The sequence below is a fragment of the Taudactylus pleione genome, unplaced genomic scaffold (assembly GCF_031769625.1).
Source record: "Taudactylus pleione unplaced genomic scaffold, aTauple2 ptg000454l, whole genome shotgun sequence".
Taxonomy (NCBI): Eukaryota; Metazoa; Chordata; class Amphibia; order Anura; family Myobatrachidae; genus Taudactylus; species Taudactylus pleione.
In genome coordinates this window covers 13,059,820-13,079,330 of record NW_028284856.1, presented here as the reverse complement: position 1 = coordinate 13,079,330, position 19,511 = coordinate 13,059,820, and the positions used below count along the sequence as shown (strand labels likewise).

The window sequence follows — 19,511 nt, the reverse complement described above, 5'->3', positions numbered from 1 at the left end:
TAACTATCAAAAATCGTTATCCGATACCCCTCATCTCGGAATTGTTTGATCGTTTAAAGGGTGCCACGATATTCACCAAATTAGATCTACAAGGGGCCTATAACCTCATCAGGATCCGGGCCGGAGACAAATGGAAAACGGCATTTAATACCCGAGACGGTCATTTTGAATATTTGGTGATGCCCTTCGGTCTCTGCAATGCCCCTGTTGTTTTCCAAAACTTCGCGAATGAGATTTTTCGGGACTTACTTTATGTCTCCGTGGTAGTATATTTAGATGACATCCTAATATTCTCCTCTAGTATTGACAAACACCGAGCTCAAGTCAAGGAGGTCCTGACTTGTCTACGCAAGAATCATCTGTACTGTAAGGCAGAGAAATGCTTGTTTGAGGTACAGACCGTTCCATTTCTTGGCTACATTCTCTCGGGTTCTGGCCTTGAGATGGATCCTAAGAAAGTACAGGCTATTCTGGACTGGTCTCGCCCCAATTTGCTGAAGGCGGTACAAAGATTCCTGGGGTTCGCGAATTACTACCGGAAACTCATCAAGGGGTTTTCCACCCTTACGGCACCCATTTCCTCATTAACTTGAAAAGGGGTGACCCCATCGCAATGGCCTCCGGACGCTGATACCGCCTTTCAAATCCTGAAGCAAGCCTTTATTTCGGCTCCACTGCTGAGACAACCGGACGTTAACAGCCCGTTCTTTCTAGAAGTAGACGCATCCTCTGAAGCCGTGGGAGCAGTACTCTCTCAGAAATTCGAGGATAACAAATTCTATCCTTGTGGATTTTTCTCAAAGAAGTTTCTCTAGCTGAGAGAAATTACCCCATTGTGGAGCAGGAATTGTTGGCAATTAAATTGGCCTTTGAGGAATGGCGGTATCTCCTCAAAGGGGCCACGTTCCCCATCACCGTTTATACGGATCATCGAAACCTACTGTATATGAAAAACATCCAGTGCCTTAGTCCTCGTCTGGCTCGTTGGGCAATTTTCTTTTCCGGTTTCAATTTTACTTTGACTTATCGTCCTGGTTCACTCAACCAAAAGGCGGATGCTCTCTCCCGTTCCTTCTCCTCTGAAACATCTACTGAACATATTAAAGAAACGCCAGTTCTGGAATCCAAAGTATTCGCCAATACCTGCATCCAACCCCCTCCTGGGAGAACCTTTGTGACCCCGGATCTACGCAAACAACTATTGAATTGGGCTCATGCCTCTCGCTTTTCCAGACACACAGGTATCCGTAAACACCCTGGAATTTCTATAACGGTCATATTGGTGACCCGCCATGAAGTCCGAAATAACAGAGTATGTTTCCTCATGCCCACAGTGTGCTCAATATAAAATATCCAGGCAGGCTCCAGCCGGTACCCTACTGCCTCTCTGTACTGCTTCGCCCCTGGACACACCTATCCATGGACGTTGTAACCGATTTACCTATATCCAATGGGTTCATCACCATCTGGGTAGTGGTGGATCATTCTCGAAAATGGTACACTATATTCCTCTGAAGAAACTGCCTTCCGCTGGCTCAATTATTTGTCGTCAACATCTTCCGTCTAAATGGTCTTCCGACCAAGATTGTCTCAGATCGCGGGGTACAGTTCATGGCAAAATTCTGGAGGGCCCTCTGTTCCATCTTTCAAGTTAAATAAAAATTTTCCACTGCCTATCACCCCCAATCTAATGGTTCCACGGAGAGGGTCAATCAGGACCTGGAGACTTTTCTACGAATCCATATGTCCTCGTCTCAAGATAACTGGGCGGACACTCTACCCTGGGCAGAGTTTGCTCACAATAGTTCGTACCATTCGTCCACAGGTCGTACTCCATTCTTCACACTTTTTGGCCTGCATCCCAGAGTACCAGAATTTAAAAAATTGCCAGTGTTTGATGTACCAGCAGTGACCTCTACACTACAGAATTTTTCGCAAATATGGTCTCAAGTGCATTCCGCTCTACGAAAAACCTCAGACCGTAGACATCGGTCTAATTCCTTCAGTATCTTATTGATTGAAAAGGATACAGACCTGAAGAACGAACATGGATTAAGGCCTCTGGCATCCATGCTCCTCAATTTGTTTGAGCTTTTCATAGAAGATTACCTGATAAGCCTTGTGGGTGTCCGGAGTCCATCCTGAAAGGGGGGGTACTGTCAGGTTGTGGCCTAGGATTGGCCATTACTTGCCCCAGCACCGGCTTCCCCTGATCTCTCGAGCGGTCAGACATCAGGTGCCGTGGCGAGTGACGCGTGGTCCCTAGGATTATGCCTAGGGACCACGTAGACATCCATGAGCTGCTCCGTGTCTTGGTTGCTGCATGGACGCAGCCATGACCATCTTCATCGCTTGATTACCCATTACCCAATGGTAGAGTGGTTGTCATCAGCTGATGCTATCCTCCAATGAACTGCTACCTTAGGGTATATAACTAGGCTACGGAAAGCAGGAAGTTGCTTGTACCACGTTGTTACTACTAGTGTTTGCTTGCCGTCACTTCGTTCCAGGTTCCCTTGCTGTTTACTCTCAAGTCATCTCTAGTTACTCTCCTGTGCCAGCAGTGCAACTGGATACCTTGCCCGCGTGCTCTGTACATCCTCCGAGTACAACCACAGTGTCACTCTCCTATACCAGCGGTGCGACTGGATACCTTACCCGCATACTCAGTACATCCTCTGAGTACAACCACAGTGTCACTCTCCTGTGCCAGCGGTGCGATTGTATACCTTACCCGCATACTCAGTACATCCTCTGAGTACAACCACAGTGTCACTTTCCTGTGCCAGTGGTGTATCTGATACCTTACCCGCGTACTCAGTACAAAATCCACATACAAAATCCTTGCTAGTGCCTTTTTCAGAGGTACATTCTCCGGGGCCTCGTCAGTGTTATCACCATCCATTTCCCACCTGTATGGGATACCTGATCAAAGGGACGCCATCTGCTTACTGGGTGCTGCTTAAACCCATATCCCACTTGGAGGGGTCACTGATGAACACCTCCCAGCAGGTTAGACTTTGCGCCTTTGTTCAGGTCTCGCCAACATCCGATACTTGTGGATGAGGAAGACATACATCCAGGCTCCTCGCCTCCGATTCCTTCCACAACCCGGGAGCTCAGCTTTCAGCTCTTCAGTAGAATATTCCCCTGAACTAGCCGTGACACCAATGCAGTAGCTGACCTGGCACCAATGCTGGCAGAGTTTTAAACAGAAGTGCCACAAAGATTGCTCTGATGTAGCTTCAACATTTCCATTGAATCTGTATTGCCAGTTCAGCATGCATGGTAGATGGAACAGCGTGACTTGTTTAGTAATAATGGGGTTGACTTGACTTAAAAAGAAAAAACTTTGATTGCCCATGGAAAAAGGTGACCAGAAAACAGGATTCAGTATACTAGTTGCAAATGCAGGATTTTGAAAGGGGGGGTTTCCAAATCCTTGGTTACTGAACCAATGTAAAAACATCTAGCCACAAAAAGATTGATAGATAGATAGATAGATAGATAGATAGATAGAAACAGCTTACACAGGATTTAGGACCACTACAGTAAAATATATAACACTCAGCCTATGACGGGGTACACACACACTGACTGACATAGACACACACACCTCTATCACTAAAAAAATATGAATGCAGCAGGCAAATAAATACAGCCAGCATGATTTATTAAAGACCCCCCTCACCCGAGTAGTGGTCACCCTTTTGCAGTGTCCCAAGAGTAGTCCCCCTTATGCAATGGCCCCAGTAGTACCCCTTATATAGAGCCCCCAGTAGTGGTCCCCCCAGTAGTGCCCCTTATATAGTACCCCCAGTATTGGTTCCCCATTTGCAGTGCCCCCTATATAGTGCCCCCAGTAGTAGTCCCCCCTATGCAATGCCTCCAGTAGTAGTTCCCCCTATGCAGTGCCCCTTATATAGTGCCCCCAGTAGTAGTCTTCCCCAGTAGTGCCCCTTATGTAGTGCCCCCAGATTGGGCCACCCCCCTATTCAGTGCCCCCAGTAGCGCCACCTCTATACAGTGCCCCCAGTAGCGCCCCCCCTATACAGTGCCCCCAGCAGCACCCCCTATACAGTGCCCCTAGTAGCGGCCACGCCCCATATATAGTGCCTCCAGTAGTGCCCCCCCATGCAGTGTCAGTGCCCCTTACATATACACACACAAAAAACCCCACAACTTACCTGAATCCCCACAACCGCCGCTGTCCGCTCCTCCCAGCCTGCTCTGCACTATGGGAGAGACGTCATGACGTCTCTCCCCTCACCCGCTGTGGGGGGAGCCGGAAGGCGGAGCTCATGAGTGAGCTCCAACCAGCTCCCTTCGTGGACGCAGCAGCCAATGAGGGTCTGTATGACTCTCATTGGCTGCTAAAATAAACACACCGGTACTACTTGGTGCCGGCGGCGGTGTGATTGTTAGTGTGTAGTGCGGACCACACTCCGCACTATACTTAGTGATCGGTGAGCAGGGGGAGTTTCTGGGTACTCAGAAACCCCCCCTGCGTGCTCCCCTGTATACTATATATAACAACGGATCTATTCTAAAAATGTCGAATTGTGATTAAAATTGGTCACATTTCCTCACCAATTTACTGTAAAGACTTGTTTCATGATTAATATTTACATTGTAAATTGAAGTTTGGATGTATACCCCTTATTTCAGTTCATCTAGCACTGATTTCCTTGATTCCTGTGGTGGGCTCCTGGAGAATGAGCTGAGAAATGAGATCATAAGATCAGAGAAGCGAAGATCAGCGCTGGGAGAAAGCCTTAGGAATGCACACGGTGCTCTAGAACATCAGAGGAATTGCTTACAGCAGCGGGACAGTGACATTACCCACAGTCAAGCAACACTTGAGAGTTTACTGATAAGGCAAGAGGTCTGTGTAAACAAATGGATTTTGGTAACAATGAATTAATGTAATGTCTTTTCTATGACTAATGCACAGTACACTATAACAATGAATGTATACATTATACTATTTTATTCACAAAATAGATGCATATTCTGGGCTATGTTGAATTTTCTTGTTATTGTTCTATAACTTTCTCCTAAATATAATTTTGGGGCTTATATATCAAATATTATTTGCAGGAAATTCCCCCAAAATGCCCGTTTCCAGTAGAGATGAGAGGTTCTGTTCTACTCTGTTCTGTTTGCCAAATTAGCACAAGTTCAGATTTATCTCATTGGCTATCCAAACAAATAGCCAATAAGATGCCATTATTCAGATCCGAACGTGGAACCATACTGCTCATCTCTAGTTTTCAGGGGGGACCTGCAGTGACCCGCAAATGATAAGTAATAAGTAGATCCCAAATGTATCTACAGGGGACTGAAGCAGATATAGAAGATAAGTTTTAGACTGCAAAAGCAACCCCCATAGAAGCATATGGCGGCTGCTATCTTTCCAAATATACCAAACTCTGGAATGCGATGGCATTAGCGATTAGAGTCTATGGGCTACAGATTACAAGAAGCACCAGGAGAAGGATCTGCAGGATCCCTCCCCAGCACTCACCACTCGCGCATGTCCGCAGACTGCACATTTGCAGTAGTGCCGAGGCCCGAAGCAATTGAAAATAAAGGGGTCTATTTACTAAGCAGTGTTAGGAGACAGAGTGAAAAGTGATAAGGTGCCAGCCAATCAGCTCCCAACTGTCATTTTTCAAACACAGCCTGTGAGATGGCAGTTAGGAGCTGATTGGCTGGCACCTTATCACTTTTCACTCTGTCTCCTAACACTGCTTAGTGAATAGACCCCAAAGTGATCGCTAATACCATCACCTTACTTTTGCACATCGCAGGGAAGGGCTTCTATTGGAGGCCCCTGTCCCTGCATGTGTTCAATAATACATCCAGGGCGTAGATAATTTCTTATTGCTGCAAATAGTGGCGTTAACAAAATATAATTATCAGGTAAAATAAACTGATAATTACTAAATGGGCCCCTTATAGAAGTGAAAGTTCATGTAAAGCTTTGATTGCTCTATATATTATGTGGGTTGGGTCACGGATGCTGGCTTTCGGGATCCTGGTGGTCAGAATCCAAACATCAGCATCTCGACAGGGTTGGAATACCGACACATGTCGGTCGGTATACTAACGTCTCCCCTCACCCTAATCCTCCCTTTCCGGTGCCTTACCCTAACCTTGCCCCTTAGTGCCTAACCCTAACCCTCCCCCTAACCCCGCTACTTACCTTCGGGATTTCGGCGGTCGGGATGCCGGTACTGGGATTCTGACAGGTGTCGGGTTTCCGGCGCCGGCATTCTGAGCATCGGAATCTTCATAGTTAGCATTATAACCGCATCCCATATTATGTATAATACTATATATTTTCTAATTCACGTGTGAAACAGTGCAAGGCCATGCCCCATGGCGATATATGTGTAGGGACCACTTGATGGTACTCTAGTCTCCAGCTCACCCCGTTTTATTTCAAAGTGCAATGTGTGGTCCTCTTATAGGTTTTTCAATATATCATTATACATGTAATATGAATCTATAAGTCAACTGTCACCCCTGTTTGTACAAGCTCTAACTGCAGCTATTGAAAATAATCCGAAATTAAAGTCCTATTCTAAATTTGTAGCTATTCCATTTAATGCATCCTATGCAAAAGGATGAACTAACTGACACTCTTTCTCATTTTACATTGTGCAGCATTTGGAGTCGAGATTGTCTGACTTGAAATATAACAATATCTATTCAGATTTTCTGAAATTGCGTTATAGCAACATGAACGAACCTCAGCCTTCTAGACATTTATCAGTTGTCAGTGACAATAATAGGTATGTGCCATGATGCAATAATATGTGTTATTAAAAATAATGCTACATATATTACCATAAAGCAATACCAATATAATATATGCTATATGCAAAAATACATAACAGGAGGTAGCGGGATCCATAATGCAAAGAATACAAAGATAATCATAAGCGTGTGCAGTGATAATATATTATATCTATACAAACTGTGCATAGTAATACTGCCACATAAACATACAATTATCATGCTGCTATTCAATTCTGCCACTTTTCTTATCCAATGACAAGTGTATAGTTTATTACCGTAATTACTCAGTATATGCATGCTAGCATACTATTTACATATCCCCTCTGGCAGAGAATCCTGAGGGACGTTCAGGTAAGAGGAGCACTGTTGTGCTGGTCTACTCTCCTGGGTGTCCCCAAAGTTCAGCAATCCTCGGCATTACAGAACAGTAGCCAAGTGTAAATATAAGTAAATAACACACCTCTTACCTGTTCCTCTTTGGACACAGGCAGTTCTGTCTATATTTCCCTTTAAATACTCCCTATTGTATCTCTGGGCCTGATCAAGAGGTGAACACAGATTGATCACAACTAGCTGTTTTTTTTTTGATTGACATACTGCAACTATTTGGGAGTGGTGACGGGGAGGTGCGTTAAAAATGCAAACATGTCACTGGCGTTTTGGGGGCATGCCGAAGCCAGCGACTGTGTCTTTCACTGCAGATTCACTGGGCTCGGCAGCATTTCTTGCAATGCACATTATGAGCAACCATAGGCATACATCCCAACTGTCCCGCATTCAGCAGGACAGTCCCGTTTTTCTGGGACTGTTCCGCTGTCCCACCTGCGGGCCACAGTGTCCCGCGGTGAGGGGGTAGTTGGGGGAAGCATACACCGCTGCTCTGCATAGCACAGCAGCAGGTATGCAGAGCGAGAATAGATGCTGTGCGCATGCGTCCAGCATCTATTCACAGTACAAGGTGAAGCCAGGGGGCAGCCCAGCATCTCGGAGATGCTGGCACGCCCCTTAGTAATGTAAATGGGGGGTGACACCAGGCCACACCCACTTTACTATCAGGCCATGCCCCTTTTCGGGGGCGTGTGCCACAGGCGCGCGGAAGTCCCGATTCATCTGGGACAAATGTTGGGAGGTTAAGGGTTATGCCGATAACTGACCGATGTCCCTGGCGTTTGTGTGATGCTGCATCTTCAGACACATGCAGCAGATGTAAGAAACTGGATTTGGGCATCTGGCTTCTGTGCCAGCAGCATATCTTCTCACATACTTGCCTACTCTCCTAGAGGCTCCTGACCTCAGAAGAGTAGGTGGATCTCTTGCATCCCACCCACTTCCTAGTGAATTGGACATAATGTGGAGTTAATACGGATAATATTGAGTCCGTAGGGAGGGGGTGGGGCTAAAATTACTAAAAACGTGTAATTTGGGCCCACCCCCTCTCCACGGATCCACAAATCGCCTAATGAGTTGGAGAGCCCCACCCCTGAAGCTGTCAGCTGCATCTCCTCTCCAGGCTTCTCCCAGAGAGGAGATAATAAAAGTCGGCAAGTATGTCTTCTCAGATTTGCTGCGGCTGAAGACACACCGACCCAGACTGCATCCACCTCTGAATCACGCCCTCTGTTACTTACAGTAGGTGCAAGATATTACCTTCCATGAGGTGAGGTGAGAAACTCATAGATTTTGAATTCTTCAACAGGCCCAAATGAGGAATATACAAATTATGTCTGGAATACTGTAGGATCCTGCAAAATGTTCCCCTGCAAAGTTCTACAGCAACTTCAGCCTTCTCTAACTTGTTTGTCTTTAATAAGAATTGCACATAGACTATGTCATCTGTCTATAGGATTATTGCGTTGGAAAGGGAAATGAATTACATCAAACTAAAAATGAGAAGCCATGATCCATCAAGTAACAATTCATATAGACAGAGTTTGTACGAAGAAAGAAAATATGATGAAGCAGAGGTAATTATTTCTTATTATGTCGTCAATATTAATAAATGGAGCTTTATATGTAAAGTTCATGAGTGTCCTATAGTTATCTGTATTAGTCTAATTTGATCTAAATATGATTTTGTTGAATATATAAAAATTATACAGTCAAACGTCTGGTCAACATAAAAGTCTAAAGAAGTGTATACACCCCCGTGCTCCAATGCTTAAGAATGTGACTGACACACGTCACAGAAATACCAAAACAAGAAAAACAAAATCTTAAGCGCTTCTCCGCATGAGATACTTGACAAAGGCTTCTGAGCTGAAACGCGTTGATCTGTGGGGCTGCCACTACCTAGTTGTCTAGGAGGAACATATACCAGAGAGGTGAACTGCTTGTTGGGGTAGCTATAATCACCCCTTATGCCTGTTACTGTGCCTTTCTAAAAAGGTTATTTGTGGTACGCTGCCATTTTTATTCATTCTATGCTTTTATGATTTTTTAAAATATTTTTTGGAAATAAATGTGATAATACTGCACTATGAGAGATCGTATCTTGTGATTCCTTTGAGATGCTGTTTAACACTGAAGGGGTTTTTATGCTAGTGTGTTGAAGATTACCGTCCAGAAGAAAAGGAGAAGCTTTTAAACATATTCAACATTTTAAATATATTCATCATTTGAGACTTTTTATCTAAAGACTTAAGACTTTGTGTCACTGAAATTGAATAATATTTGACTTTACCTCATGAGGAGGAGCGCTTAAGATTTTGATTTTCTTGTTTTAACATAAAAGTCTAGTATGTACAGCATTGATTTCTGCAAGTCATATTGCAATTAAAAAATAAACATTTTTAAAAACTACAGTATGGGACAGATGTCTAAGCCCAGTGTTCATGAATTCACCATTCTTAATGATAATTACTTAATTAATGTTGGCCACAGACAGGGGCTAATTCTGAGTTGGATCCAAAGTTCACATAAGTTGGTAATTTTTTGCTACTGCACATGCGTTTAAATTAGGGGTGTGCACCGGCCACTTTTCGTGTTTTGTGTTTTGGTTTTGGATCTGGATCTTTCTTCGTGTTTTGGATCTGGATTGGTTTTGCCAAAACCACCCTTCCGTGTTTTGGGTTCTGGGTTTTGTGTTTTGGATCTGTATTTTTTTGAAAAAAAGCATAAAAACAGCTAAAATCACAGAATTTGTAGGTTTTTCTGCTCCTATGCTATTATTAACCTCAATAACCTTAATTTCCACTCATTTCCAGTCTATTCTGAATACCTCACACCTCACAATAGTGTTTTTATGTCCAAAAGGTTGCACCGAGGTAGCTGGATGACTATGCTAAGCGACACGAGTGGGCGGCACAAACACGTGACCCATCTAGGCGTGAAACTGCAGTGGCAGACAGGATGGCATTGAAAAACTAGGCCCCAAACTGTACATAATGCAAAGAAAAAAAAGAGGTGCAAGATGGAATTGTCCTTGGGCCCTCCCACCCACCCTTATGTTGTATAAACAGGACATGCACACTTTAACAAACCAATCATTTCAGCGCCAGGGTCTGCCACACAACTGTGGCTGAAATGATTGGTTCGTTTGGGCCCCCACAAAACAAGCTGGCAATTAATCTGTCCCTGCACAAACTGGCTCTACGGAGGCAAGAAGTCGTCCTCATCCTCCTCATCCACAGATTCCTCACCCTCTTCAGTGTTATGTACATCCTCATCCTCACAGAGTATTAATTCATCCCTGCTGGAACCACAGGTCCCTCTGTACGTTCTGGAGGCTGGTCTCCCTGGAAGAGTTGATCATTCATTTTATGAACATCATCTTCTCCACATTTTGTGGAAGCAACCTCCTACACCTTTCGCTAACAAGGTTCCCGGCTGCACTAAACACTCTTTCGGAGTACACACTGGAGGGGGGGCAACTCAGGTAAAATAGAGCCAGTTTGTACAGGGACCTCCAAATTGCTTCTTTTTCCTGCCAGTACAGGTACGGACTGTCTGACATGCCTACTTGGATGCTGTCACCGATGTAATCCTTTAACAGACAGACGCACGCTTGTCGCTGCTGCTTTGAGGATTCAAGTGCGGCTACAGCCCACACAATTCACAAAGACAGAAAAAAAAAAAGAATATTTTTATTGTTTGTGGAGCACACTTTGAGGGTTACACCACCCTCTAACAGACAGACGCACGCTTGTCGCTGCTGCTTTGAGGATGCAAGTGCGGCTACAGCCCACACAATTCACAAAGACAGAAAAAAGAAGAAGAATATTTTTATTCTTTGTGTAGCACACTTTGAGGGTGTCACCACCCTTTAACAGACAGACGCACGCTTGTCGCTGCTGCTTTAAGGATGCAGGTGCGGCTACAGCCCACACATTTCACAAAGACTGAAAAAAAAAGAACAATATTTTAATTGTTTGTGTAGCACACTTTGAGGGTGTCACCACCCTTTAACAGACAGACGCACGCTTGTCGCTGCTGCTTTAAGGATGCAGGTGCGGCTACAGCCCACACAATTCACAAAGACAGAAAAAAGAAGAATATTTTTATTGTTTGTGTAGCACACTTTGAGGGTGTCACCACCCTTTAACAGACAGACGCACGCTTGTCGCTGCTGCTTTGAGGATGCAAGTGCGGCTACATCGCACACAAGTCACAAACACATAAAAAAAATCGTTTTTTATTTTTTGGAGCACTTTGAGAGTTACACCACCCTTTAACAGACAGACGCACGCTTGTCGCTGCTGCTTTAAGGATGCAGGTGCGGCTACAGCCCACACATTTCACAAAGACCGAAAAAAAAGAACAATATTTTAATTGTTTGTGTAGAACACTTTGAGGGTGTCACCACCCTTTAACAGACAGACGCACGCTTGTCGCTGCTGCTTTAAGGATGCAGGTGCGGCTACAGCCCACACAATTCACATAGACAGATAAAAGAAGAAGAATATTTTTATTGTTTGTGTAGCACACTTTGAGGGTGTCACCACCCTTTAACAGACAGACGCACGCTTGTCGCTGCTGCTTTAAGGATGCAGGTGCGGCTACAGCCCACACATTTCACAAAGACCGAAAAAAAAAGAACAATATTTTAATTGTTTGTGTAGCACACTTTGAGGGTGTCACCACCCTTTAACAGACAGACGCACGCTTGTCGCAGCTGCTTTAAGGATGCAGGTGCGGCTACAGCCCACACAATTCACAAAGACAGAAAAAAGAACAATATTTTAATTGTTTGTGTAGCACACTTTGAGGGTGTCACCACCCTTTAACAGACAGATGCACGCTTGTCGCTGCTGCTTTAAGGATGCAGGTGCGGCTACAGCCCACACAATTCACAAAGACAGAAAAAAGAAGAATATTTTTTATTGTTTGTGTAGCACACTTTGACGGTGTCACCACCCTTTAACAGACAGACGCACGCTTGTCGCTGCTGCTTTGAGGATGCAAGTGCGGCTACATCGCACACAAGTCACAAACACATTAAAAAAATAGTTTTTTATTTTTTGGAGCACTTCGTGAGTTACACCACCCTTTAACAGACAGACGCACGCTTGTCGCTGCTGCTTTAAGGATGCAGGTGCGGCTACAGCCCACACAATTCACAAAGACAGAAAAAAGAAGAAGAATATTTTTATTGTTTGTGTAGCACACTTTGAGGGTGTCACCACCCTTTAACAGACAGACGCACGCTTGTCGCTGCTGCTTTGAGGATGCAAGTGTGGCTACATCGCACACAAGTCACAAACACATTAGAAAAAATGTTTTGATTTTTTGGAGCACTTTGAGAGTTACAACACCCTTTAACAGACAGACGCACGCTTGTCGCTGCTGCTTTGAGGATGCAAGTGCGGCTACAGCCCACACAATTCACAAAGACAGAAAAAAAAAGAACAATATTTTAATTGTTTGTGTAGCACACTTTGAGGGTGTCACCACCCTTTAACAGACAGACGCACGCTTGTCGCTGCTGCTTTAAGGATGCAGGTGCGGCTACAGCCCACACAATTCACATAGACAGATAAAAGAAGAAGAATATTTTTATTGTTTGTGTAGCACACTTTGAGGGTGTCACCACCCTTTAACAGACAGACGCACGCTTGTCGCTGCTGCTTTAAGGATGCAGGTGCGGCTACAGCCCACACATTTCACAAAGACAGAAAAAAAAAGAACAATATTTTAATTGTTTGTGTAGCACACTTTGAGGGTGTCACCACCCTTTAACAGACAGACGCACGCTTGTCGCTGCTGCTTTGAGGATGCAGGTGGAATCTAGACGGGATTTGGAACCGAGGACACACTACCTCCATCAATTGTCTAAATCCCACTGCACTAATGTCGGATACCGGACGCACGTCTAACACCAACATAGCAGTCAAGGCCTCAGTTATACCTTTTGCTTCAGGATGACTGCTGTCGTACTTCATCCTCATCGCTAGGGACTGTTGGAGGGTCAATTGTTTAGTAAAAGTAGTGATGTTCCTACTTCCTCTCTGGGATGATGAACAACTCCCAGCAGCAGCAACAGCACTAGTAGGAAGTGGTTCTTGATCTTTCCCTATTTTATTTTTATCAGAGAAAGTTTGGTCCTCCATTTATGTTATATTGATATATATACGTGCGGCTAAAGCGCACACAAACACAGAAAATATTTTTTTATTTTTGCTGGAGAGTAGTGCACTTTGTGGGTTACACCACCCTTTAAGAAATGAGCCAGCCGGCTCTTTACTTATGGGACACAGGCGCACGCTTGGCGCTGCTCCTTTGTTGATGCACGTGCAGCCACAGTGCACACAAGTCACAAACACAGAAAATATATATTTTTTTGGTTTGGAGTGTACTTTGGGGGTTACAGAACCCTTTAATGGTCAAGCCAGCCGGCCCTTTACTTATGACACAGGCGCACGCTTGGCACTACTTTGTTGATGCACGTGCGGCTACTGCGCACACAATTCACAAACACAGAAAATAATTTTTTTTTTGGTTTGGACTGGAGTGTACTTTCGGGGGTTACAGCACCCTTTAACGGTCAAGCCAGCCGGCCCTTTACTTATGACACAGGCGCACGCTTGGCACTACTTTGTTGATGCACGTGCGGCTACTGCGCACACAATTCACAAACACAGAAAATAATTTTTTTTTTGGTTTGGACTGGAGTGTACTTTCGGGGGTTACAGCACCCTTAACGGTCAAGCCAGCCAGCCCTTTACTTATGACACAGGCGCACGCTTGGCACTACTTTGTTGATGCACGTGCGGCTACTGCGCACACAATTCACAAACACAGAAAATAATTTTTTTTTTGGTTTGGACTGGAGTGTACTTTCGGGGGTTACAGCACCCTTAACGGTCAAGCCAGCCGGCCCTTTACTTATGACACAGGCGCACGCTTGGCACTACTTTGTTGATGCACGTGCGGCTACTGCGCACACAATTCACAAACACAGAAAATAATTTTTTTTTTGGTTTGGACTGGAGTGTACTTTCGGGGGTTACAGCACCCTTAACGGTCAAGCCAGCCGGCCCTTTACTTATGACACAGGCGCACGCTTGGCACTACTTTGTTGATGCACGTGCGGCTACTGCGCACACAATTCACAAACACAGAAAATAATTTTTTTTTGGTTTGGACTGGAGTGTACTTTCGGGGGTTACAGCACCCTTTAACGGTCAAGCCAGCCGGCCCTTTTCTTATGACACAGGCGCACGCTTGGCACTACTTTGTTGATGCACGTGCGGCTACTGCGCACACAATTCACAAACACAGAAAATATATTATTTTTTTAGCACTTGGGGGGAGCACCCCTGATGGACAGAGCACCCCCTGGACAACACTACAGCACCTCTTTAGGACTGGGACACTGCACAGGACTTTGGAGTGGACACAGCCCCTATGGAGAACTGACTGCACAACACAGTCCAGCCAGCCCCTATGTACTTTGAAGTAGTGGACACAGCCCCTATTAACAACAGCAGCACAGCACAACACAGCCAGCCCCTATGGACTTTGAAGTAGTGGACAACAGCAGCACTACACTACACTACACTACACAGCCCTAACTCCCACCCTCCCTCTTCACTGTCCACAGCCGAGTGAGAAAATGGCGCCGACGTGGGTACCTTATATAGGATCCAAAACCCGCGAGACTCGGAAGGCGGGATGATGACGTTTTGCTTCGATTTCAGATCCGAGTCAGGCGGGAAAAGTCGAGCCTGATTCGGATCGGACTCGGATCGGGGGGGCTCGGGGGGGTTCGGATTTCAGAAATCCGAACCCGCTCACCCCTAGTTTAAATCCCTAAAAAGTTGCACTGTGCATGCCAGGAGCGTATTTATAATAGGTGCAGGGTGTGTGGTGCTCACGGGCCCCTGATCCCAGAGGGGGCCCACACTGCACACCCTGCACCTATCTGTTTTAATACTTACCCCTCCTAAGTCCTGCGCCAGACTGCAGCACTGGACAAAACACCTGAAAAATGGCCACCGCTGCCATTTTCCCTGCGTTTTGCGCATGCGCATTAGGGAAATCGATGGGAAAATGGTGGCTGCACCATTTTCCCTGTGACCTGCACAGACTAGTGCCAAGAGTTTACTGCTGTGATGACGTGGCCGGCCGCCGGGGAGAGAGGAGGGGGCTCCGGATGGGGAATGCTCATGGGCCCCCTCCTCTCTTAAGACGCCTCTGGTGCATGCGTTCCATATTGATTATGTACAGAGGACCTGATTCAGAGTAATATGCAGACCCAATGGCTTGCACACTACTCCGATTGTGAGAGACCTGCGCATGCGCTAATAAGAAAAGCAAACTAACATATAATAAGTCAGAGAGCACATTTACTGTACGTGTGTGATCTTTCTACAGTCTTGGGCACTGTAGTAAATGATTCTTCAGCACTGATTCTATACTGACCTATCCAATATCTGCATGTTCAGAGTCATCAGGAATGCATATGCTTCATGTTCCAAGCTATGCTGGCTTATAATGTCATTGTGCAAAACACATTATTAACATTTAAAGATAGAATTACAGGAAATTACATTTAAATAGTGATCCTTTTCTAAATATCGATCACAAATTAAATTGTTGGAAAATTTTATTATCCGTCTGGGTACATAGACATAGGGATCATTCCAATTAGGTGCAAGATTGAAAAAGTGTGTTTATTTCATGAAACTCAAATACATTGCATGAATTTGCGCACCTGAGAAATGCGAGATCTAATTAGAAATGCCATTTTGAGGTAGTAGCAACCTGGGAGAAGTTCATGAAACAGTGGGGAAATCATCCTGGACCCCAGAATAGGGACAGCTGAGATAGCATGACAATTGGAGGTCGTTAGTGGTACTGGTGGTTTTTAAAAGGTGTCAAATTGCTGATTTTTTGCACTTTTTATTAATGGTGGAGATATGAAAGCAAGCAAGTGTTTTTCAGCAAATTAAAGTATTTCCAGTATTTTGGGGCACAGGAAAATGTCTGAATAGTGGTTTTTAGTGTTTATGCAAGTTTGTAAAAAGTTGTAATAAACACTTTTACCTCTCATCTGCAAGTTCTAACCCTTCTCTTGCATCAATACAGCACCTTCACATACCTATCCCACATCATTTACACCTCCACATACCTGTCCCACATAATTTACACCTGCACATACCTGTCCCACATCATTTACACCTCCACATACCTGTCCCATATAATTTACACCTCCACATCCCTGACCCACATCATTTACACCTCCACATCCCTGACCCACATCATTTACACCTCCACATACCTGTCCCACATCATTTACACCTCCACATACCTGTCCCACATCATTTACACCTCCACATACCTGACCCACATCATTTACACCTCCACATCCCTGACCCACATCATTTACACCTCCACATACCTGTCCTACATCATTTACACTTCCACATACCTATCCCACATCATTTACACCTCCACATACCTGTCCTACATCATTTACACCACCACATACCTGTCCTACATCATTTACACCTCCACATACCTGACCCACATAATTTACACCTCCACATACCTGTCCCACATCATTTACACCTCCACATACCTGTCCCACATCATCTACACCTCCACATACCTGTCCCACATCATTTACACCTCCACATACTTGTCCTACATCATTTACACCTCCACATACCTGTCCTACATCATTTACACCTCCACATACCTGTCCTACATCATTTACACCTCCACATACCTGTCCCACATAATTTACACCTCCACATACCTGTCCCACATAATTTACACCTCCACATACTTGTCCCACATCATTTACACCTTCACATACCTGCCCCACATCATTTACACCTCCACATACCTGTGCTACATCATTTTCACCTCCACATACCTGCACCACATCATTTACACCTCCACATACCTGTCCCACATCATTTACACCTCCACATACCTGTCCCACATCATTTACACCTCCACATACCTGTCCCAAATCATCTACACCTCCACATACCTGTCCCACATCATGTACACCTTCACATACCTGTCCTACATAATTTACACCTCCACATACCTGTCTCACATCATTTACACCTCCACATACCTGCACCACAGCCTTCCCCCACTTGTGTCCCCAGGCAGCCTTCCCCCACTTGTGTCCCCAGGCAGCCTTCCCCCACTTGTGTCCCCAGGCAGCCTTCCCCCACTTGTGTTCCTAGGCAGCCTTCCCCCACTTGGGTCCCCAGACAGCCTTCCCCCACTTGTGTCCCCAGGCAGTCTTCCCCCACTTGTGTCCCCAGGCAGCCTTCGGAAAACGAAGATAGACCAAAGCACTTAAATAACACTTGTAATATCTGTAGCTGCAGCAGTTAGGGATAAGGGGAAATTGCAACCCCACACAAGAACATAAATAGGCAAGAAAAACTGTGCTAATATACAGACAGATATAAAATCTAAATTAATTTATTAGAACCAAAAATCAAAAATCAAAATAAATGAAAATATAAAAAATGAATATAGATCATGAATGGTGGATGGAGTAGTGAAATATTAGAATGACCACATATTATCTAAAAGTATTGTAAATAAATATCAAAAATATATTAAATAATATTGAAAAATGAATACATACACAATTAATAACATACATATGACAATGGAAAACACATGATCCACAGTAAATGAAATTTGGCTAGATTGATTCGCTGGTATAAAGAAATAGCACAAATATTGTTGTGTTTGAAATTATTAAACAACAGTCATTGTGTCAGGGAGGTTCAATTGCATCAAATAACGATGTTTATCACACTTGTTAATTAGTAGCGTAATAGAGCAACACTGTAACTGCAAGCCTGCAATTCAAGTATCCTTTTAGGTATCCACAATAGTATACTGTCTGGAATTAGTGTTTAAAGAGGTAATTCATAAGTTGAAAAATTCAGAGTGTCACCCTGTCGGGCGCACAATATTAAAAAGAAGAGTAATAGTACTGACCAGCCTCAAAGTCTCAGGCAGCTGCTGATGTAAATAGCATAATTCTCTATCCGGCTGTACGGTGAAAGATGATGGCCGGAGAAGGAAACAACCTCCGTATCTCGCAGCTGTAAGTATCGGGTGGTATGGCTCTCTGTCCGGCTGCACAACGGTGCTGCATTATTCTATGGGATCAATCCAGTGGCGTCACAAGGGGGGTGCAGGGGGTGCGGGGGTGTCCAAGGGGGTGACACCAAAAAGCCACACTCTCCGCCCGCCGTCACACAGCTGCCTGCGCCCTCCCCGCCGTCAATGAGATAACCACAGGGCCGCCGAGAGGGGCGGAGCATATCAGTGGCCATGCAAGGAGCCGGGTCCCGGGCAGGGGATCCGCCCGCTGCCCGCCCACACCCCACCCACTTTTGCTGCAACCGCCCATCCCGGACCATCATGCTGGAAGGTTTCTTTCTTTTTGTTTTTTTAAGACAGCGCGCGGCGCGTGACGTCATGTTGTCACACTGCGCCGCCGCTGCTGAAAGAGAGGAGCTCAGGAGCCTACTTCCCGTCACTACTCCGCCCGCCAACACCGCTGCTGGAAGAGAGGAGCCTTCAAGAAGAAGGTAGGTGAAACAAGGTGGCTGTCTGAACACAAAAGTGGGGGAAGGCTGCCTGGGGACACAAGTGGGGGAAGGCTGCCTGGGCAAGAAAAACTTCGCTAATATACAGACAGATATAAAATCTAAATTAATTTATTAGAACCAAAAATCAAAAATAAAAATAAATGAAAATATAAAAAATTTATATAGATAATGAATGGTGGATGGAGTAGTGAAATATTAGAATGACCACATATTATCTAGAAGTATTGTAAATAAATATCAAACATATATTAAATAATATTGAAAAATGGATATATACACAATTAATAACATACATATGACAATGGAAAACACATGATCCACAGTAAATGAAATTTGGCTAGATTGATTCGCTGGTATAAAGAAATAGCACAAATATTGTTGTGTTTGAAATTATTAAACAACAGTCATTGTGTGAGGGAGGTTCAATTGCATCAAATAACGATGTTTATCACACTTGTTAATTAGTAGCGTAATAGAGCAACACTGTAACTGCAAGCCTGCAATTCAAGTATCCTTTTAGGTATCCACAATAGTATACTGTCTGGAATTAGTGTTTAAAGAGGTAATTCATAAGTTGAAAAATTCAGAGTGTCACCCTGTCGGGCGCACAATATTAAATAGAAGAGTAATAGTACTGACCAGCCTCAAAGTCTCAGGCAGCTGCTG

At 44.6% G+C, this 19,511-nt stretch overlaps 1 protein-coding gene across 1 annotated transcript in view; it reads left to right on the top strand.

The window, feature by feature from the left end:
- LOC148505450 (uncharacterized) overlaps nucleotides 1-19,511 on the top strand; it is a 103,342-nt gene that overhangs the window by 31,928 nt on the left and 51,903 nt on the right. The window contains exons 3-5 of the mRNA XM_088448267.1: nucleotides 4,669-4,885; nucleotides 6,673-6,800; nucleotides 8,651-8,771. Coding sequence (XP_088304393.1) covers nucleotides 4,669-4,885; nucleotides 6,673-6,800; nucleotides 8,651-8,771 — 466 coding nt within the window. The remainder of the gene's footprint in view (nucleotides 1-4,668; nucleotides 4,886-6,672; nucleotides 6,801-8,650; nucleotides 8,772-19,511) is intronic.